Here is a 23,271-nt window from a genome sequence, read left to right as displayed (position 1 = left end):
TTTTGTGTTGTGCGTTTCCTTGACTGATGAAGCCTTCCGGATCGAAGGCGAAACATTTCAGCACAAAAAAATAAGCTGTCCAGATGACCTGACTGAAAAATGTTTCATCGAAAAACTATTACAAAGAAATCTATAGCAATGGTGTGGACAAGCAAAGATTTGGTATAACTTTAGACCTTGATTTGTGACCTTGAAGCTGAGGTGATGAAAAAGTGTACACAACTCTCTGCCTAAAGATGATGTGTATGAAGCTTCGTCAAATTATCTTGAGCTAATCAGAAGTTACTGTATGGGCAGGACAAGAGAAAGTTTATAGACAGAGTCTACACACCATAATGCGTTCGCCTTCGACCGGTGTATAAAAATGACCAGACTCTCTTTGAGGTTTCCATTTCATAAAAACTATTTTTCCACAGTTTAGTTTTCTTTATTTCAGTGTAGAAGCATTTTCCACAGATAAAACCTTTTTTATTATTATTATTTTTATTAAACACCACTGACGTTAGTGTTCTTGTTTACTTTATATCTTTCATCAGAAGTGGAATCCATTTACTTCTGAACTCCTCTCACAAGATTAGCCCCTCCCTCCTCCTCCGAACATCTACAACCAGTTAGCGTAGCTTCCCTCTATTGTTTGTCTGAGCCAATCAAAAATAATGATAAACGCTAAACGAGTACAGTATCGTGAGAATCTGCATGGAGACTGTTTTGAACGTCTTTTTTTTTATTCATTAGTGAGTCAAAACAAGACCATTGTACTCATGGCAGACCTGCATGGCTCAATTTAACCCAAAAATATAGTCTTAGCATTTTTAATTGCTCTGCCAAGTTCAAAACAAAAAAGAGGGGGGTGTCTTTCCAGTAGAAAAGGGTAATGTAAGGGGTATACATTTACTGTACATCAAAGGAAGGGGGATCAACGTCGCTGAATACAAGCCCAGCAGAGGGGTTTCTGTTCAAAGGGATGAGTGGGAGCTGTGCCACAACATGTACAGTAAAGCGTGGCTTGGTTCTGGTGAGCACAATACCTCTGGTGACAGCGGACACACCCACCCAGGACCAAGCATCTGATTGGGGCGGAGAGTAGGACTGGGTCAGAGGGAAATATGGCGGGGCGGGGCGGTGGGGGGGTGGAGACAAACATGAGCAAAAAACAGAGCAAGGCAGAAATATGTTTAAAATACAGCCTTTAGCTCATAAGTTATAGCCAAAACAGTCCAAACACACACTTTAGATTATGTGATCCAGACTTCTACAGTGACGCTTGAAAGTTTGTGAACCCTTTAAAAATTTCTATATTTCTGCATAAATATGACCTAAAACATCAGATTTTCACACAAGTCCTAAAAGTAGAAAAAGAGAACCCAGTTAAACAAATGAGACAAAAATATTTTACTTGCTTATTTATTTATTTATTTATTTTATTGAGGAAATTTATCAAAAGTTACATATTTGTGAGTAACAAAAATATGTGACCCTCTAGGATTAGCACTTAATTAGAGTCAGGTGTTTTCAATCTATGGGATGATGATCAGGTGTGAGTGGGCACAATATCTGATTTAAAGAACAGGATCTATCAAAGTCTGATCTTCACAACATGTTTGTGGAAGTGGATCATGGCAGGGACAAAGGAGATTTCTGAGAACATCAGAAAGAGAGTTGTTGATGCTCCTCAGGCTGGAAAAGGTTACAAAACCATCTCTAAAGAGTTTCTCTAAACAGTTTTGACTCCACCAATTCACGGTCAGACAGAAATGGAGGAAATTCAAGACCATTGGTTTCCCTCCCCAGGAGTGGTGGACCAACTTCGATCACTCCAAGAGCAAGGAGTGGAACAGTGGGCGAGGTCACAAAGGACCCCAAGGTAACTTCTAAGAAATTGAAGGTCTCTCACATTGACTGATGTCAATGTTCATGAGTCCACCATCAGGAGAACACTGAACAACAATGGTGTGCATGGCAGGGTTGTAAGGAGAAAACCACTGCTCTCCAAAATGAACATTGCTGCTCATCTGCAGTTTGATAAAGATCATGAGGACAAGCCAGAAGACTGTTGGAAGAATGTTTTGTGGACGGATGAGACCAAAATAAAACTTGTTGGTTTAAATGAAAAGTGTTTTGTTTGGAGGAAAGACAACACTGCATTCCTGCATAAGAACCTTATCCCATGTGTGAAACATGGTGGTGGTCGTATCATGGTTTGGGTCTGTTTTGCTGCATGTGAGCCAGGACGGCTTGCCACCATTGATGGAACAATGAATTCTGAATTATATCAGAGAATTCTAAAGGAAAATGTCAGAACATCTGGCCATGAACTGAATCTCAAGAGAAGGTGGGTCATGCAGCAAAAATGACCCGTGATGCTTTTTGTTTATTTGTTTGTTTATGTTTTAAATCACACAAAAAAAACAGCAGCAGCAGGTTGCTGTAGCACTTCTGGTGCAGCTCGGGTACCTCCAGGAGGAAAATAAGGCTTTTCACCAGAATATCGGTGGAACGTGAAACTGACAACCGTTACAAGGTTTGTAAAGAAGTTTTCATGTGAACCACTTTAAAAGTTTTAACTTGTTGTTTTAAGATGTAGCAATCTTCTTTGGTCAGAAATAAACACTATGTCTTCAAACTGCAGTCATTCAGGTATCCACAGCAGGTAAGATGTCATTTGTTCATAACAAGCAGTACAGTATGCCAATGTTCCCCATCACTAAAAGATTTGATTAGTGAATGTTTGTAGTTTTGGAGAAGAGAGTTTTTCTGGACTGGAATTGAACAGAAAATGCACAAAAAAAATAAATAAATATATATATATTTTTAATATATATATTTTTAATATATATATATATATATATACATATATATATATATATAAAATGTATATATATATTGTATGCCTCTTTTGTGACTGTCTATTGTTGTCGTTGATACTCACTGTTGTCATCACTCTGTTAAATTCAGGTCTCTCTTGTAAATGAGTCCCCGAGGATCAATGGGATTAACCTGTCTAAATAAAGGTTGAATGAAAAAAACAGTAAACCTATATACCTTTGTGCAAAATATTTAAGTGGGGTAGAAGTTGCACTGTAGAAGAACAGATGTAGTTGGGGTTTGTTGTTGTTGTTTGTCTGGTAGTTATCGTTTAATTTTTTGCTTGTCTGAGATAGTGCAGAGTGACGCATCATGGAGAGTGGAGGGTGCCATTGTGTGCAATGGTGAAACCAAGGGGTGGCCAATGGTGGCCATGGCCATCACAGATTAATCTTCAGCCACCCCAATAATTTGAGGAAACTACATTATACTTTTAAGCAATATAAAAACTAGAAAGCAAATAGCATAGCATACTTACTCTGCAGTCACTGCTGACTAGAGCCCGATGTTTCTTTATGAGCAACAAAGTCGGAGTTTAAATCTGTGCCTTGACAAGTGAATTTAGGAGGTCAGTGGTTCAGTCCTCACCTCCCCCAGGTCAAAGGTCAAAGTGTTTCTGAGCAAGATAGTAAAATCCTCACACACCCCTGCTGTGTATGAGTGGGAGAAAACTGCTGAATGAATGCATGACTGAACACATAAATCTTTAAAATACAAGAGAAATACTGTATAAAAGCAGCCCAGTTACAGTAAATCTAAACATCTGTGTGTTAAAAAAAGTTGCCATTTTATATTAATGTTATCCTTTGAAACTGGCTAAAATAAGACTTTGTGTTTGTAAATGAAAGCTTGTGCAAATCATGCATTGTTAACACTTTCAGCACCAGATTATTGATTTGTTGCAAAGACTGATGCTTTTTATTTCTCGGTAGCTGCACAACTATCAGACGCCCTCACTAAGATCTTTGTCACGTTCTGCTAGAAAAATGACAAAACAATTCCAGCAAGGCTCTGCTGGGGTCTCTCTCAGTCCTGCATTCACTGCATCATGGGTTTATCATTCCTCCAAAACAATTTCAAAAATGTTTGCAACACGGTGACATCATTAATGGGTCAGTGAGGAACTATCAGTTCCCAAAGAGATAAGGCGGTACATCACATTCTGAAAGAGCAGCCAATAAAACAACCGGTCTTCACATACAGATACATTTATCTCAATTATATAAACGTGTTTATACCAACTATCATGATAAAATGTCTCATTCAGATCTAAAGTCTTGCATTTAGGAGCAAAAGGATTTTTAAAAGTATTGAAAGTAAACACAGTTGCCATATTACAGCTCCAATACTGAACTTTGTTAAAATGTACAGTATATAAAAGTAAAACGCAGTGCTTTCCAAATCTCAAACACATTTTTATTCACAAAGAAATATGGTAAGGAAATTAAATGTTCGACTAAAATTAGTTTGGCTGGCATTGCTGGTAGTACGTCAAACCCCTTCATGGTGGGAGTTGGACTCCGTCAGGGCCGACTGTGGCCACCAGTTCTGTTCATAACATTTATGGACAGTCTGGTTAGATCTCGGGGTTTTGTTCACGAGTGCGGGAAGAATGGAGCATGAGATTTACAGACGTATTGGTGTAGCGTCTGCAGTATTGCAGACTCTGTGCCGGTCCGTTATGGTGAAGATGGAGCTGAGCTGTTCGGTCTTTGTTCCTACCCTCACCTATGGCCACAAACTCTGGGTAGTGACAGGAAGAACGAGAACGTGGATACAGGTGGACAAAATGAGTTTCATCCGCAGGGTAGCTGGACTCTCCCTTAAGAGATAGGGTGAGAAGTTCAGTTATCAGGGAGAGACTCTTGAGTAGAACCGCTGCTCCTCCACGTCGAGAGAAGCCAGTTGAGGTGGTTCGGGCATCTGGCAAGGATGCTTACAGGGCACCTCCCTAGTGAGGTGCTCCTCTGATTGGGAGAAGACCCTGGGGAAGACCCAGGACATGCTGGAGAGACTGTGTCTCTCGGTTGGTCTGAGAACGCCTTGGAATCCTAGAAGAGCTGGAAGAGGTGGTTGTGGAAAGAGATGCTCCCTGCTCAAGCTGCTGCCCCACAACTTTTTTCAACCTTTATTTAAACAGACTTTGGAACAAGCGGAAGATGATAAATGGATGGATGGACCGATTGAAGGATTTTATTTTTATTTGGTTTTATAGAAAATGTTACTTTTAGAAGAAAAAATAAGTGACTATAATGCACATTTTCAGAGTGAGCCCTAAATAAACTACCACAACAAAGAACGTGTCATTGAGCCATATCACTGAATCACAGCAATCCCTTCTGTTAAAATCTATTACAATTTCCATTTGAATAATAAGTGCTTATATTTATGAGTAAAAAATAATAATTTAGATAATCATCTGCTCTGGTTTTGTATCAGCCTCTATAAAAACATCTCAACATAAACAGGTCTCACTTGTAAATGAGTCTTCCGAGGCTCAATGTGACACATCTGTATAAATAAAGATTGAATGAAAAAAAAAAAAAGTTATCCTCCAATTGTCACTAATATTTAAAGCCACAGAAGATCGATGTAAAATATATAATAAGGCCTATGAGACACACCTGGCACAATCTACTGTAAAGAGACCCCAGAGCACAAAGAAACAAAACAAGACTTCAACTGGAACATCTTGTAAACAAAAATACTGTGTATTCCACTGGCTCTGTTCCCTCTGTTCTGTCCCATCCTAAAAAATGACAATGTCATTTCTGCTCCAGTTACTCCTCATGCCACGGTGGAGCGTTCTCACTCACCGCTCGAGTCCTCAGACTCCCCACCCCTGCCACTGCTCACGCTGAGCCAATATTGTGCTTAAATCTCATGCTCCGATTGTCATGGATGAACTCCGTTTGGCACAATTAGGTGGACTGAGTAATTATACTGGCACCCTGTGTCCAGGCGGACCACACTTTGAACAGCTGAATGTTTACGGTGAAAGAAACCCAAATATAGATCCCGGTCCTCAGTCCACCCCTGGCACAGCAGTGGAGGATGAAGAACCAAAACAATCTATGGCCACATCCTTCTCGTATGAAGGTAAACAAGTTGGCTAACAAAATATGAGATGTTTCAGCATTTTTTTATTTTCTTTTTATGCTTCTAAAACAACTTCTAAATGATTGTTTGGGGGTTAATGTGACTTTAATTCATGAGGGACTTTGCAAAAGTGGCTTTAGAAAACAGCAAATATTCTTCACTTGTGTTTCCATCTAAACAAGCGGTATGCCTATGTCCCCATCACGGAGGGATTTGAATAGTGAATGTAGTTTTTGACCGCCATTTGCAATGGGAACCAGGGGGTGGCATATGGTGGCCTTAGGCATCATAGATTACCGGTCTCAACACAGTTCATTTGCAAATAATCTGAGTACCAATTTTTGTTTTAACACTCGTTACCTCCCTCCAAATCCCTCTGTATTTGTCCGTTCTCATTCTTTTAGCTTTTAAGGCTTAGTTATACTTCACGATGTTAACACATTGGTCATCACTGACGTTTTTGAGGACCTTTTTCTCTGATATTTTATACTCAAAAATAAATTGCAGGGGAGAAATCCTGGTATGAGGCTCCTCTCACTGCAACACACGTCACATGCAATCAGATCCAGCACAGACTGTGCGGTTTTCAGAGTGGATGTTTAGTTTCAGCTGATAATGGAGGAGTTGGAGGAAGAAAATCTAATATTTCTGTAGTTAACCGAGGATATTTATTTATTTATGAATAAAGACCTGAAGCTCTCGACCTTGACCTCTCTTAAGTGGCTTTATAAATCTGTTGGACTCCTGGCAAGGACCAATGCAGACATGTTCCTGTTTTTAGTTTTCTACATTCGCCTTATAATGTAGCTGTTTTTGTTACTCTTTTAGCCATCTTATTTGTAAAAAAAAAAAAAATCTGTATGCCATTTTTATAACTGTCTATTTTTGTTGCCGTTGTCCATTGTTGGCATCAGTCTTTGTTGAAATCAGGTATCTCTTGTAAATGAGTCCTCGAGGCTCAATGGGATTTACCTGTCTAAATAAAGGTTGAATTAATTTGGTAATTTGTTGCAAAGAGCACCACTATTCCCAACAGATGGTGCAGGAATGTGTCCCTACGCTGCCCAGGGAAGGTGCACTACCTGCTGGTCATGCCTGTTCAAGTCTTGTAGCCGTCTCCTGTGTGCACAAAACTGTCCAATTTCTCTCCATGAGTTATTTTAAGATCTTTATAAATTGTGACTTTTTAAAATAATTTATATTTATATACAGCCAGTAGCTCCACAGCAGATGCTGCCTTCAGAGCTCAGCAGACTGCAGCCACTTTACATAAACAGGCACGGACAAAAAGTGCTGACAAATCACACATAAGAAACTAGTTGTGACGGGAGACTACGCTCAGTCCGCGGGTGGAAAGAGAGGAAATGTACACAATTTCCGTCATGCACCCACATCAGAGACACGACAGTGAACCTTCTCAATGAGTTTAAATGAGCCTTTAGTCATCGTTTCTTTTCAGAAGAAACAAGAATTTTTCCACTTTGGACCTGGTGTCACTGACTTTCTGGTTCTCTCTCTGACTCTGTTTACATATGGAGAGTACTACCGACAATATCTGTTGAGACTCTCTGAAGTGAAATATTCATGTTTGGATGTAAACAAACAACTCATAATTGTTGGCAACAAAACACGACTACTGATTTTGCTAACTTATTAGGAATTAGATGGTAGACGTTTGGTATTGAATAATGCGTACTGGGGGTTTCTTATCATAGATGCACAACAAAAAAAATTCTACACAAAAAAATGGCAAATTTTGGCATTGAGAACCATATAATGTAGATATAAAGAAAATATACTGGGTCCAAAAAAATGCAAAACTATCACAGCAACTGCTTAAAAATAAACATTTGTACTAGCTGTAGACAAACCTTGATGGTTCGGAGAACTCTGATTCGGTGACTGCTGGAAGTTTGGACGAATGAGGTCCGGCTGTCTGTGATTGGAGGAGCAGTCTATGTTGTCCTGCTGAGATAAAAACAACAACAACAAAAAAAAACACTTGTCAAGCTTCTAGAAACTTTTTTTTTACAGCAGCAAAAAGCAAATACACTGCTAATAGTGGCTGAAATGATAACTATATATAAAAAATAAAAATAAAGATTATTTTGTGTGAAAATTTCAACGTGACCTCTGTCACGTCACATTTGGAACTACCGTAAGTTTGCTGTACAAGTTGTGGATTTTTGCATAATTTGCATGCCCTGCAACCTATAGGCCGAAGCGACGTACTTGCATATTTTTTTCCCATATTTATAAACCAATTTTTGGCTGAGATATGACTGTTTTCATTCATTCTGACTGAAAAGAAGAAGAGTACCATTTTCAGCCTCTTGATGGGAGCAGAGTAGTAATAGAAGTATGGAATGCCGTTGTATCGTGTAATAGGTAAACGTAGCTATAATGACAAATTAAAACAAAGTTCCAGACAAAAACAACTGGACTTTATTTATTATACTTTAAACTTTATTGTTTTTGTCTTGAACTTTTTTGAATTGACCATGTCCTGGATGACAGAATCTTCACCAGCTTTTAATGACAGAACTGAATTGCCACATTCGTTCTGCTCGCTGCTTGGAGCTTCATTTCACTGCACCGCCCCGGCGAAATGCAGCTAATTTGGCCATTAAAGTGCATTTATTAAGTAAACGATCAACAGACACACCTTTGCTATCATTTTGAGCAAACAAATAATTGTTTTAGGTGCTTTTCTTGTTGAATTACGAAGAAACGAGCGGCGTTCCTCCTTCCTTTTTTTCCCCTCCCTCTGGGCGCTCCTAGAGCACCGAGGCAGCGAATACTTTTCAAATGCAGCTGATTTGACTGTTAAAGTCCTTTTATTAAGCAAACGTTAGACTGAAACACACCTTTACTATAAAGTCAAGCAAACAAATAATTGTTTTTAATGTTTATCTTGTTAAATTGCAAAGAAATGGGAGGCTCGTCCTTCTGTGTGTGCTCGACGATTCCGCAAATCGGGTTTTGAAATGCAGCTGACTGGACCGTCAAAGTGCATTTATTAAGCAAAAGGTAAACTGAGACACCTTTACTATGATTTCAAGCAAACAAATAATTGTTTTTAAGTGTTAATCTTGTTAAATTCTTGTTAAAGTCCTCCCGTGCACGCTCCTGCATCTGCCATTTGGCAGCATATCGATTTTTGGCACAACACCGGCCCACATTTCCAAGTTGCCAGCGGTGACGTGTAACAAACGCGACGTGTCAGCGGGGACGCATGATAGTTGCGACGTATACAGCGAAACAACATATTTGTATTTTTCCATTTTTTTAGACATATTTGGACTGATACGACTTTTATGGTGGTGCAACATGCACAGCGGAAATTATGATAAATCTGAAAAAAAAATGAATAAATAAATAAATGAAATGTGTTTTAGACAAAAAGTCAAAACTTAAAAACAATCAGAACTACGACTATTGCTACAGTTTAACACAAGTTGAGCTCCACAGATTACACAAAGGGCCAGTACATTCCTGTGATTGGACATAGATTGTATGTGTATCGGGTCCAAACAGCGAAGTAATCACAGAACCGCACAGTGTGTTTAAACCCTTTACTCACTTTCAACATTTTTCATCAGAAAGATACGACTTAAGAAAAATAAAACAAACAGATTTCACAATGAATCGTTTCTGGCACCCACAACTACTGAAGATGAAAAATTAGTGTGTGGTGGGGGGAGGTGCGTGTGTGTGTGTGTGTGTGTGTGTGTGTGTGTGTGTGTGTGTGTGTGTGTGTGTGTGTGTGTGTGTGTGTGTGTGTGTGTGTGTGTGTTGGCTAACTGTTGTCCCGTACATCCGAAGTGGGAACAGAAAGTTCTGGGGTGTACTCCTGTGTTCAGGAAAACATCTCGGCTGAGTCGGACCTCCTCTGATGCTGTAATAGAAGCAGCTGCGGGTTCTGGTTCTGCTCCATTTAGAGCAGTGACAGACAACACAGGCAATTTGGATTTTATTACACAAGCTTTTTAATTCTTGTTCTTCCCACTGCAAGTTGGTATTCCCCCCATTTTTTTTAATAATAGCTGCAAGTTTTATGGCTTTCAGAGAAATCGGGCTGCAGTGATGAAATTATGTTGAGTCCAGCTCTCATTGAGCCGTTCTGTTTTTGTTCTGTGGATATTTTCTACTGCATCTCGTTTATAAAGCCACAGAACAAAATCTATTGCCATTTGAGTTATCAGTAGTATTTTGCCCTGCTTCACTGTCCTAACATTCTAGCTCACTGTTCAAAGCAGGACGCTTTCAGTGCAACGACGATTTTTAAGATGTATTCAAAGAACCAGAAGTCGGACAAAGTTCAAGTTGTGAGTTAACTAAAGTCACTGCAGAGCAGACTGATTGGATTTGAAGATTGCTTGTTTAGATTAAGAACATGGCAAGTCCAAAGAAGAACAACAAGAAGACTCTTCAGCTACAGAATAGAAGTCCAAGTGGTTTGATTTTAACGTTTTTAGGGTGAAGGCAGAATTCACATTTCATGCTGTAATTTGTTAATACAAAAGCTAAAGTAGGTATCCCACATCTCTAATATGTCAAGTCCCCCTTCAATGAAGGATTTGAATAGTGAATGTTTGTAGTTTTGGAGATAAGTGTTTTTATGGACTGGGATTGAACAGGGAATATAAGTAAACCTTAATGCTGTTGGTGCAAGATATTCCAAGTGAGCAGGAGTTACACTGTGGAGAAGAATGGAGGGAGTTTTGTTTATTTATGTTTTGGTTTGTCCAAGGCTGCGCAGAGTGATGGATCCTGGAGAGGGAGCAATTTTATCCGCCACCAGGAGCAATGGTGGAGCCAAGGAGTGGCCCCGTAAATCCTCAGTGTCAGTGTATTGTGTATTATTTGCACTCATCGTGATCAATAAGTCTCCTGTGGGAACGTTCTGCAATGTCCTTCAGCTCGTTTGTGATGTGTGATATTAAAGGCCCCATGTAATCGCTCTTACAGTGACCAGTCAGTGAAGAACAGAAGGAACTGGTTGTTTTGATATCCTCAAGGGCTGATTGATATGATATTGTTACAGTAGAGTTGATATGATATGGTGACGTGCCTTCAAGCAGAGTCCTTGACTTGGATCCAATCCTTCATGTCTACAGCGGACCTTTTGATGACGGCTCAGACATGGAGGGAAGGAGCTGGGGCCTGGGCTGGAGGGTATTCTATAAAACTAACTTGTCTGGTTCAGGAAGTTTGAGTTTGAGCAGGTCAGGGTTTCACACGGATGAGAGAACTGATGAGTGCGATCCTAATTACATGTTCTGTGAATGTTGGACTGCTCTCCAAAGCTTTGTAAATAAATCTGATGAACTACACCTTGGTCTGTTTGGGAATCTCCTTTATCCACAACACTCAGCCACCTCAATCATTTGAGGAAACTATTCATTTAAGCAAAATAAAAACTAGAAAGCAGTTTCTTGAAAAGATAGTGGTTATTGAAGATTAATTTATTGGGGCCAAGGCCACCATTAGCCACCCTCTGGCTCCTCCATTGCTCCTGGTGGTGGATAAAATGTCAACCTCCACTCTCCAGGATCCATCACAGAGCAGCCAAAGACAACCCAACTCAGTTCTTGTACAGTGCAACTCCTACCATCTTGCACCAAAGACATTAAGGTTTACTTACATTTCCTGTTCACTTCCAGTCCAGAAAAACACTCATTTCCAAAACTACAAACATTCAGTATTCAAATCTCTCAGAGAGAGTGAACACTGGTGCACTGCTTGTTATGCCATACGTCTCGCTCACACTCACAGTGTTTAACAATCAGAGATAAAAGCACACAGACAGGGTCCAAATGGGACAGAGGGCAGTCCAGGTTTAGACAAGGAGCTTAAAGGGGTCATTTCATATAGATGAAAATGAAAGGAGCTCTTAACAGGAGCCTAAGGGCTGAAGGTTCAGCCTTTAAAAGGGGTCAGGGGAAGGTCTGGGACAAGGTTAAACCCCAAACACAGAGCAGACTCAAGATTCTGGAGGTGGAGCTGCAAATAAAAGGTGGAGGTGGTGTTAAAGTTTTGCCTTCAGGAGGGGTCAGACTCTGGGTAAATGTTATGACCAGACCAGGGCCTGAAAATGGCTCCAAGCTGAACTCACCAAGAGGCTTTCTGCTAAAAAGGAGCAGCTGAGATGGGTTAAGAACAACACTTCAAACTCTTGGCTCTGGAACGCTAGGTACTGAGCAGCTGGTGTTTTAGAAGAAAAGGATCTTTAATCCAGCCTTCTTTTATTCTTGTGACTTGCCAAAATTGCATAATGCTGAGATGGGAACATGTCAAAACATGTAATCAATTTCAGGGAGAAGTTTCTTACTTTTTGAAAAGTTTGGGAACATGATACAGATTTTTTTTTTGTTTTACTGAAATAACTTTAGGTAAAGCTAATCAATAGCTAAAAACTAAATTAGCAAAACACTGGGAAAAACATTAAAAAGTAACAGTAATAAAAAGCTAGCCGTTAAATATATTTTTTAAAAATCGGGCAAAAACAAAACAGGATAGCTTAATGAAGCAAAGGAAACTTGCAAAAACATAAAAGTAGCAAAAAGTAGGAAAAATCTAAAGTAGCAAAACACTAGCTAAAACAGCAAACATTTAGCTAAGTTAGGTTATGTAAGGATAGCTAGAAGCGAAAAGTAGCAAAACACTAGCTAAAAGCAACACACAGACACACACACACTATTTTTGGCAAAAAAAAAGTGTTAGCTAAATGCTAAAGTAGCAAAACACTAGCTAATAACTAAAAAGCAACACACACACACACACAAATATATAATTAATTTTATTATTTTTGGCAAATCAGCACGGTGGTGCAACTGATAGAGCTGCTGCCTCTCAGCGAACAGGTCCCTGGTTCAAATCCCGGTCCACAAACCTTTCTAGGTGGAGTTTGCATGTTCTCTCCGTGCATGCGTGGGTTTTCTCCGTGTACTCCAGTTTCCTCCCACAGACCAAAAACATGCATGTTAGGCTGATTGGTAACTCTAAATTGTCCATAGGTGAGAGTGTGAATGATTGTCTCGTTTGTCTCTATGTGTCCCTGTGATGGACTGGAGACTGTCCCCCGCCTCTCGCACAGTGATTGATGGACATGGGCACCGGCGACCCCCGTGACCCAAAATGAAAGAAGCGGGTAAAGATAATGGATGGATGGATTTTTGGAAAAAAAAAATTGTTAGCTTATTGCTATAGTAGCAAAGCACTAACTAAAAACAGCAAAGGGTTAGACAAAAGTTTAAATTTGCAAAAGGACAGATAAAAGTTGGAAGTAGCAAAAGACTAGTTAATAAGTATCCAAAAGCTTGTTGAGTTATACAATGGCAAAAATTGGGGGAAAAAAAAAAAAAGCAAAAGACTACCAGTTTTCTAAACATAAACATAACAAAACATAAACATAACAACAAACATAACAAAAACTTAAAAAGTAGCAAAAGGCCAAATTAGCTAAAATATTATTAAAAGATAAAAGTAATAAAAAGTTGGATGATTTCTAAATGTAGCTAAACGGATAGCCAAAAAGTCAGAGCACCCATCTCCTGAATGAGCTGAACGTTTTCATTTATAAAAGTACTGCAAACATGCAAAATTTTTAGAATGAAAATAATAAACAATAAAAACCAGTAAAGTGGTGTGCTGGTGAAGATTCTCAGTCATCCAGAACATGATGAATTCAAAAAACGTTCAATACAAAAACAACTGGACTTTATTTGTAACAAGACGTTTCACTCCTCATCTGAGGAGCTTTTTGAATTGAAAAAACTCCTCGGATGAGGAGTGAAACATCTTCTGTTACAAATAAAGTCCAGTTGTTTTTGTATTGAACGTTTTTTGAATTCAGTAAAGTGGTGCAAATGTCGACTCATAAGACAAGAAAGAAGACGTGTTGGAATGGCTCCTGATCTTTAAACTAAGTTTTCAGCAGTCTTTAGGGGTGACAAGGTTTGCTGTCATTTTCAATGGGATTGATCCGATAACTATGTAAATTACAGCAGACTTTATGTCAAAAATCATAGATGACTTTGGAGAGAAATTTAACCAAAAACGTTTTTGTTTTTTATTCAGAAAATTTTAACTCATTTGAGTTAGATTTTCAACAGATCCTAAGGTAGTAGCTCCTAAAAACGCAATTAGAAAAAAACACATTCAAGTTTCTGCTCACAGTTGTCATCTGCCTTTTTGGGAACAAGAGTCTAATAAAAAAAACTCTTTTTTTATATTAAAATGAATATCTGCAGTGTTGGCAGCATAAATTACATTTTATGAAATACAGTAGTCCCTCGCTACTTTGTGGTACGTTTATTGTGGACTCGCTCTGTTGTAGTTTTTCAATATAAGATTGGACATGACACACAACTGGCTGATTAATGGATGAGCCGCATGATCGGCATGGAAATTTTATTTAAAATAAAGTATTTTTAATTATTTAGCACCTGCTGCATCTTTGTGCAGCCCTTACTGCAGGAAAAACTTCCTGCTGCAGCTGATCAGCTGTTCTCCTTGCAGAGTGGAGAAGTGGGCGTGGCCAAGAGAACTTGCAGGTGGCAAAGAGCAGCGGAGGCAGGGAGCCGAAATCATGACATTCTGTGCTTTTTTTTATTTCATTTTTTAGAGCATTTAGTTTAGAAACACTGTTTAGAATATTGCAAGAGTGTGTGAAGGGTTTAAAACACCTTTATATATATATATATATATTAAATAAACTACTTACCAATTCCTTCTTCGCGGTTTTTCACTTATCGCAGGTCTTCAGGGTACGGATCCCCGGCGATAAACGAGGGACTACTGTACTGTAATTTGTAAAAAGTACCACAATGTGTAATATCTAAGGTAGTCTGGGTTTTATGTGTCTTCTTAATATCTGTGTAATCTTTTATCAGCACTGCATGTTTCTGAATCATTCTCACTATTAAGATCCATTTTTCTTCCATACGTTTTTCAAGCACGAACCTCATTCCATAGTTTTTAACCTATTTCAGTAATTCATAAATCAAAATGTCTTGCTCGTTTAGAACATTCCTGCAGTGACTTGGCATTTGTACAATTTTTACTTTTTTAAATATTTAGCAGTTTCTGCCATGTTTTTCTCATTGAAAATGAATGGAGGTCCCTAAAACCTTTTGCTCATTTCAGCTTCTGTTCTGATTCAGCTTTTTTCCAACTTCTTTCTGCTAATTTCACATTTTTGTTCTTTTTTCAGCTTCTCTTTGTTTATCATTTTGTGCTCTTTGTTCTTGCTCTTCTGTTCTTTTAAATTCAGCTTTTTTGATGCTTTTCAGCTACTTTTTCTGTTTTTTCTGCTATTTTTTGCCAATTTGTTCCTTTGTGATTCTTCAACATCTTTCTGCTAAATTCAGCTTTTTTAACTTTCTCAGTTTCTTTTTTGTTGTTGCCATTTTCAGATTTTTTGTAATCTATTCCACCTCCCTCTGGATTTATTCAGCTTTTTCTCCACATTTCAGCCGTTTCTGCTGCTTTTACCTTTTATTTTCCTGCTTTCAGCAAATGTCAGCTGTTCAAATTCAGCTCATATTAACGGTTAGGAGATGAAACCTTTTCAGCTGGTTTCAGTTGATTCCCACATAATCATTAATAATCTCGTAGTATATTTGATAAAATGTAAAAAAATAAAAATAAAAAAATCAGTAGATAAACAATCCTTGTGGCTCAGTTTGAACGGTCTTCTCTTGAATCTGTCTGGCATCACAGCTGAAGTTTTATCAGAGGAAGAAAATCTTCCGGGACTCTGGAATGTCGCAGTGAATGGGTTTTCTCATTCAGCGACTCAAGGTCCATCTGTTTTAGCTGAGCGCTTCGCAAAGAGCTGGCAGAGTGTGTTTCTGTGCACGTGGACAGCAGTGCACGTTTGTCTGTGTACACAGGAGGGTGTACATTACTGCAGCTCCTGCATCCACCCAAACTGTTGGCAAAGCTTTAAAAAAAGGTAATGTCTAACTCTGTTCAAGAAAAATAACTTTTAGTCTTCCAGTAAATAAAACATTTGACATTTGAAAAAAAAAAAAAAAGAGAAAATGCTTGTCAGATTTCCAGGAACCTAATTTAAACGTGTTTAATGTCAAAATGCTTTATTTCAACAAGCATACCGTAAGGTAAGGTGCCAATGTGGGCTTCTTTGGTTGGATTTTATCATATACCCGTGTCATGCCTTGTTAAGAAAAGAAGAAGATTTTACACATTGTCTAGCCTCTTGGAGTTCTGACTGCAAAATATCCTGACTTAACCCGATTCAGCTCATGCACAAACATGTTCAGGATCCTAAACTGCACAGAAACACAAACATGGCCTGAAGCCAATTCTTGAATTCTATCTCTGCGGTGCAGAGATAAAAACTAAACTCTGTTTCATTAGGACTGGACTCTCTCTCCTCTCTAATGAAGTCCAAATGTCACAGATCTGGACCCAGATGAGCTGCAGATGACAGATGGGCTACTGACTGGACTCGTGGTACTTAACCAAACCAGAACCTTTAACGCTGCACAGCCTGCTGCAAAAAATCCTCCAAAACAAAAACATTTATGCACCTAATGACATACTTTGTACTCTAAACCCAAAGCAAAGTTTTATTTCAGATTGCTTTCATTCAGATTGAATGAAGTTTCCATGTTAGTTTAACCTGCGGTATGCTTATGTCCCCGTTAATTTGAATAATGAATGTTTGTAGTTTTGAAGATGAGTGTTTTTCTGGACTGTAATTGAACAGGGAACAAAGTAAACCTTAATGCTTTTGGTGCAAGATGTTCAAGAGGGAAGGAATTACACTGTGGAGAAGAACAGAGATTCTTTTTTTTTCTCTTGTTTGAGGCAGCACAAAGTGACGGATCCTGTCGAGTGGAAGGAGCAGTTTCATCCACCACCGGGTGCACTGGTGGAGCCAGAGGGTGACAAATCGTGGCCTTGGCCACCATTGGCCACTATACTTTACTAACTATATTTTACTTTTAATAAATATACAAACTAGGGATGCACCGATCCACCTTTTATTTTTTTATTTTTATTTTTTTTACTTCCGATCCTATCCCGATATCATCATCATTATTGATTTTATATGAGGCTGTAATAATATCCTCTCTACAGGCAAGTACAATTTTTACAAATATATGCATGCATGTCTAAAAAGGCAACTTGAGCTAAGTATAAGGTTAAGTTAGGAAGGTAAACTATCTTAGATGCAAGAATTAAAGCAAGCTGCAAAATCCTTTGTTTTCTACAACTGATAGCGGTTGGTCATCAAGTACAATGAAGTTTAGCAACTTCTCGGTAATCCCTTTAGCTTTCATGTTGTCCAGCGGAAGTTTACCTTGCTGTTGGAACGACTCCAGGAGTGACTTCGGTCGTCTCCTTTCGTCTTTCTCCCACCTGACTAAACAATCCTTGTGCTCTTTAATGTGGTGTATTTTTTGGGGGGGTGGGGGGATTGGGGGGAGGGGGGGGGTTCAAATGTTTGATTACGTTTGTTGTATTGTAGGTCGCGACAGAGCTTCCCTTTCTTGGTACAGCGGCTCTGCAGACATTGCACATTGCTGTCTTGCTTTGCAGTGTTTCTAGTGTAAAATACTTCCACACAGCGGACATGTTGCGATGAAAAGTTGGTTAGCCGTTAGCCACAGTGCTGCTCGATCCTCAATGCTCACATTTTAACTGGCTGCAAACTATGACATGGATTTCCTGAATGTGAGGTGGGCCTTATTACTCTGGGTTTCATGAGACATGCATCTGTTCAGGAAATCTATTCCATAGTTTGAAGCCAACGTGCAGAGCAGCTGGCAGGGAATCACATGTGGAGACGTTTCAGCAGACACAGACATGCATCATGGATTGGAAATCTCTGCAGGTTGGATCAGAAAATTCAGATACGTAAATTATGTTGACATCAGAACCCGATACCGATACACCCATGTGCCACACCTAATACAAAGTAGAACACAGTTTCCTAAACAGTATGGGTGGCCAAGCTCAAGTTATTAGGCGGACAGATACATGGCGGAAGACATCTTTGATTTTGACATGGCAACCCAATTTTCAATAGTGACCTTTCTTATGCCTAGATATAGCCACATACTGAAATGGAAGTTGGTACCTCACTTATTCAAAAAGTGTTCAATACAAAAACAGCTGGACTTTATTTGTAACAGAAGACGTTTCGCTCCTCATCCAAGGAACTTTCTCAGTTCAAAGAGCAGTGAGTGAGGGATTCAGGTTATAAGGCTGAGTGAGATAAGACACACACACACATGTAGATTGGCAATTCACACCTAAACACTTTAACAGTAGGGGTTTCTTAAGGTCTTTGTTACTCTAATTCACAGATGAGGCCCCTCTGTTCCCATCAGGTGTGAAAACTGGTTGGGAATCGGTCTTAAAGTTGCATTATAAGTTTAAGAAAGTGGAAATCTGAGGCCTCCTCCTCTGTTAAGGGTGCATTCACACCTGATAGTCCGGTAGACTCGGTTCGGTTGGGGACCAATATTCATAACATTTTGTTTACATTTAAGCTGGTGCGTTTGCATTCACATTGCACTGTGCAGTCAAGCCAACCTGTTGAACCAACCTGTTCCACTGCTCGCCTGTGGGGGCATTGCACCAAGAACTACTGAAAGAAACAACACAAAAACCTCTGAAGACACTTCTTCTGGAAATAAAAACAAAAACGGAGTGGCATCAAGTTTTAGCAGTTTTAGGAGTTATATTTTGTCATTTTTCAAAGATGGGCTCAGCATGAGCAGAAGATGAGGCAGAAGACCATGGAGAATATTGTTTTTCACACAAGGCAGCTGACGGCTCCATATGAGGTAAGAGAAATGCGTGTTTGTTTGCCCTGCGGTGTACTCCACTTCTTGCTTGTGGAGCGGGGCCGGTCTGTTTACATTCATACTGTACTCGAACCGCGCTGGAGTTCTCTTCTACCGGACCGAGACCTAGGTTTTAGCCCGGGCCAGAGTTCGCTTTTTTGTTCCATGACAGAGTTCGATGGTGCATTCAAATCTCCCCAAACGAACCGGACTTTCTAGGAAAACGAGCTAGAGTTTGATTAAAGCGGACTAAACAGGGATGGTGTGAATGCACCCTAAGAGACGGTTTTTCTCTTTTTACATAAATTGCGTCCTTCACCCCCCTCTCAAACCATCTGTGTTCTCGGTCCAAAATTTGCACATTTTGGTCCTCAAAAGAGTGTCCCTTATCTGTGAGGTGGAGGTGAACAGCTGAATCTTGTCCTGAAGAGCTGGCTTTCCTGTGTTGAGCCATGCGTCTGTGAAGAGGCTGTTTAGTTTCTCCAATATAGAGGTCTGGACAGTCCTCGCTGCATTGGACCGCATACACTACACCACTCTGTTTGTGTATGGGTGTTTTGTCCTTAGGGTGGACCAGCCTCTGTCTGAGAGTCCTGCTGGGTTTGAAATGTACTGGGATGTTGTGTTTGTTGAAAATACTTCTGAATTTCTCTGATACTCCAGCAACATAAGGGATGACAATGTTTTTAAGTCTGTTGTTCTCCTTTTTCTGTTTATTGGTGTGTTTTGTAGATTTCCTCGCTGACTTGACAAAAGCCCAGTTAGGATATCCACATGTTTGAAGAGCTTCTTGAATGTGTTTCTGTTCCTTTTCCTTCCCTTCTGTCTTTGTGGGGATGCGTTCGGCCCGATGCTGAAAAGTTCTGATGACAGAGAGTTTGTGTTCCAGTGGATGGTGGGAGTCAAATAGAAGATACTGGTCTGTGTGGGTTGGTTTTCTGTACACTTCAATGTTGAGGCTGTCCTCTCTTTCCATCTGAACCAAACGGTCCAAAAAAGGCAGCTTGTTGTTGTTTGCATCCTCTCTGGTGAACTTGATGTTGTTATCGACTGAGGTGATGTGTCTGGTGCATGTTTCTATTTCCTTGGCTTGGATTTTGACCCAGGTGTCATCCACATATCGGAACCAATGGCTTGGCGTTGTTCCCTCAAAGGAGTTTAGGGCTCTCTGTTCCACTTCCTCCATGTAGAGATTGGCAACAATGGGTGACACTGGAGATCTCATGGCACAGCTGTGCTTCTGTCTGTAAAAACTGTCATTGAACTTAAAATAAGTGGTGGAGAGGCAGAGATCCAACAGGGTGCAGACCTGGTCTGGGGTGAAGTTGGTCCTGTTGATTAAGTCTTTGTCTTGTAGAAGTTGTTTTCTGACGGTTTACCTCACTTATTGTTCCAAGATATTCAGCTCACAACATGCAGGGTCAGAGGGTGTTTCCAGTTCCCTCATCTATGCTTTGTGATGGAGGACAATTTAAAAAGCTGGGAATCACTGGACCATTGAAAGTCTGAAGCCATTTGAATCATCACCCCCACCAATTTGTACAAATCTACAAGACTTCTTTGATTGGTGACCAACTATTATACGTTAAAGTTTTATATTTTATGGGGGTTGCTGCACAAGGCAGAAAATGTAATTTTATAATATAATAAAGCAAACTTCCAAGAAATTGCACTTTAATAAAGCTCACATTACTTGGTGTATGGACAAATAAGACAAACTAAATACTTTGACAGAACCTGAAGTTGTTCTTCAGGGTTTGAAAATGCTAGCAGTCATGCAGGTTCTGCTTATATTCTGGGGATCACTAAATACGACCTTGATTATACTAAAACGGCTAAAACTTTGATAAAAATTGTCAATACTTGAACACAACATCTACTGAATTTATAAAAATGAACCAAAAAACAGTGAAGGAAAAATGACAGCACAATCATCATTTACCTGATAGTTTGGATGATGTAGAAAATAATCCGGACAGCCGGCGACAGCCATGGTTCAAGTTCTATTGAATCCTTCAGGGAAGTTTTTAGACTGGACCAGTTTCTGTACAGAATGGACCTGAGAATTAAAACAAGAAAGAAAATGGAAATTATTGGAAAACTAAAGAAAGGTTTGGCTAGTTTGCTAAATGAACAGTTTTTCCAACACCGTGAGAAAGTTAACAAGAGTAACCACAAATAGCCCATTATACACTCGTCGACAAACTATTATATAGAAATCTATAGCAAATGACCGGACAAGCAAGGGCCTTGTGTAAATTTTGACCTTGATTTGTGACCTTGACTTTGAAGTAGTGGGGGGGGGGGGGTGTTACACAGCTAATTGTCTAGTGGTGGTACAAATGTGTACGTTTCATTAAATTATCTTGAAGAGATCAGAAGTTATGGTCCAGACGAGCAAAGAATTTGTTTTACCCTGATCTTAATTTGTGACCCTGACCTTGATGCTGGGGTGATGAAAAGCATACGTCACAGTCTTTCTAGTGATGATGCATAAATATAAAGTTCTGTTAAATTATATTTAGCAAATCAGAAGTTGGGCAGCACCGTGGCACAGTTGTTAGAGCTGCCGCCTCTCAGCAAGAAGGTCGCTGGATTGAATCCCGGCCAGGGGGGTCATTCTGGGTGGAGTGTGCATGTTCTCTCTGTGCATGTATGGGTTTTCTCCAGGGACTACGGTTTCCTCTAACAGACCAAAAACTTGCATGTTAGGCTGATTGGTAACTCTAAATTGTCACTAGGTCAAATTGTCCCAAGCACTTTGGTAACAGCTGCTGTTTTAAATGTGCTTTATAAATAAAGTTAACTTGACTAGGTGTGAGTGAGAGAGTGAATGGTTGTCTCCATGTGTACCTATGATGGACGTGCGACCTGTCCAGGGTGTTCCCCGCCTCTCGCACAGTGATGGCTGGATATGGGCACCAGTGACCCCCGTGACCCAAAAAGGAAGAAGCGAGTACAAGATAATGGATGGATGGAATGATAGGTCAGAAGTTATGGGTGGGACAAGAGAAACTTTAAGGATGTACATATGGAAACTATAGAATAACATGTCAAGCCTCTGATGATATTTAAACCCTCAGTTTAGACCGACTGCTTGAACAATCTACTGAGATGGGATTGATGTTGCCATAACTGGAACAAACGATTTACTTAGAGGAAAAAGATCAAAATCAACAAATTCCAACAACTTTCCAGCACATAAATTTCATAAAGTGGGTTTCCTACCAACCTCTCGGCTTTGCTGCTACGACACAAACACCTGTAAACACAACCCAAAATACCCCGCGGGCATGTCTACAGCTCTGAAGTTAGACTCCAGGGAATATTTAGAGGCAAGCAGCTCAGGCTCGTAACTGTGATGGCCTTTTATACAACAGTTCATGACCCTGAGTTTGTATTTAAAAACAAACTTGCAGCTAAGATTATCTCATGTTTGTGTTAGCGGGTTGCCCATGTGGCCGCACGGCGTTTACATTCAATGTGTGCATTTCTGCTTGTACATATTGTAAGCTTCTGCATGGACGTGTGTTAACCTCGTTTAACTGCAGATTAATGGCAAAGGAATGTGAACACACGTACTGTGTTGTGAAATTGAAGCTCTTAAAGTCATGTTAAGTTACATTCAGAAGAGTAAACAAAGATAAAAAGTAGTTGGTATGGACAGAAACTTTCCAAATAAAAACTGACCTTTATTGTGAGCTAAAGTTAAGATCCAGATAAACGTTTAGCAAAACTGTATGCTATAGTGTACAACGTAACAATATGCTTTTATGCAGGTATTGCTCATATCCTGACATAAACTGTGCAAATAGGTCCAGTTTCAGTTTAACAATTAACCAAATGCTGTTTACATGAAGAGTGAAACCCGTTTGTCCTTTTGCTCTCACCATCACTTCATTCAAACTGTTGGGTTGGCATTGCAACAAATGCAAAATGATAGTCCTTCGCTCAGGGGGGTGTTAGTATCTCACTGGGCCGTCACTATTGGAAATTAAGCGGTGACTCAAAATTACAAGAAAATATGTGACCACTAGGTCACGTGGTTGCATTTTTAACAGACAATTGTTGAACTGCAAAGCCTATTGTTGTGTGCACAACATGCACAATTGCATTCTAGGCCATGCACATTATTTTATCGCCTGCTTCCACGGTCCACCCATATTGCACTTATACCACCGTTGGCAGCCACCCCCACATTCATGATTTGATCCACTGCAGTACATAAGTAGATTCAGACCTGTTTTAAATAATTATTATTTATCACTGATGTGATTTTTAGAACTGGACATTCTGAGCTGTAGTCTCAGATGTTTTTTTTGTCAGAGCAGTGTTTCACTGCAGATGTCACAGTAACAGTTCTGGAACATACAGAAAATAGATTTCAGGTGCCCATGACGACTGTCTGCCAGCCTCTGAGACTCACATGAGGAAATAATAATAATAATAATAATAATAATAATAATAATAATAATAATAA

The 23,271-nt window shown here is 39.6% G+C and overlaps 1 protein-coding gene across 1 annotated transcript in view; it reads right to left on the bottom strand.

Annotated features, from left to right (window-relative positions):
- grb10b (growth factor receptor-bound protein 10b) overlaps positions 1 to 23,271 on the bottom strand; it is a 125,877-nt gene that overhangs the window by 70,929 nt on the left and 31,677 nt on the right. The window contains exons 2-3 of the mRNA XM_037676404.1: positions 20,734 to 20,850; positions 7,836 to 7,929 (exon numbers count right to left, since the gene is read on the bottom strand). Coding sequence (XP_037532332.1) covers positions 7,836 to 7,929; positions 20,734 to 20,784 — 145 coding nt within the window. The 5' untranslated portion in view covers positions 20,785 to 20,850. The remainder of the gene's footprint in view (positions 1 to 7,835; positions 7,930 to 20,733; positions 20,851 to 23,271) is intronic.

Source organism: Nematolebias whitei, chromosome 5, assembly GCF_014905685.2.
Source record: "Nematolebias whitei isolate Nwh7 chromosome 5, NemWhi1, whole genome shotgun sequence".
Lineage (NCBI taxonomy): Eukaryota > Metazoa > Chordata > Actinopteri > Cyprinodontiformes > Rivulidae > Nematolebias > Nematolebias whitei.
The sequence above is the reverse complement of the archived record's forward strand: the minus strand, read 5'-3'. Positions and strand labels throughout refer to the sequence as shown.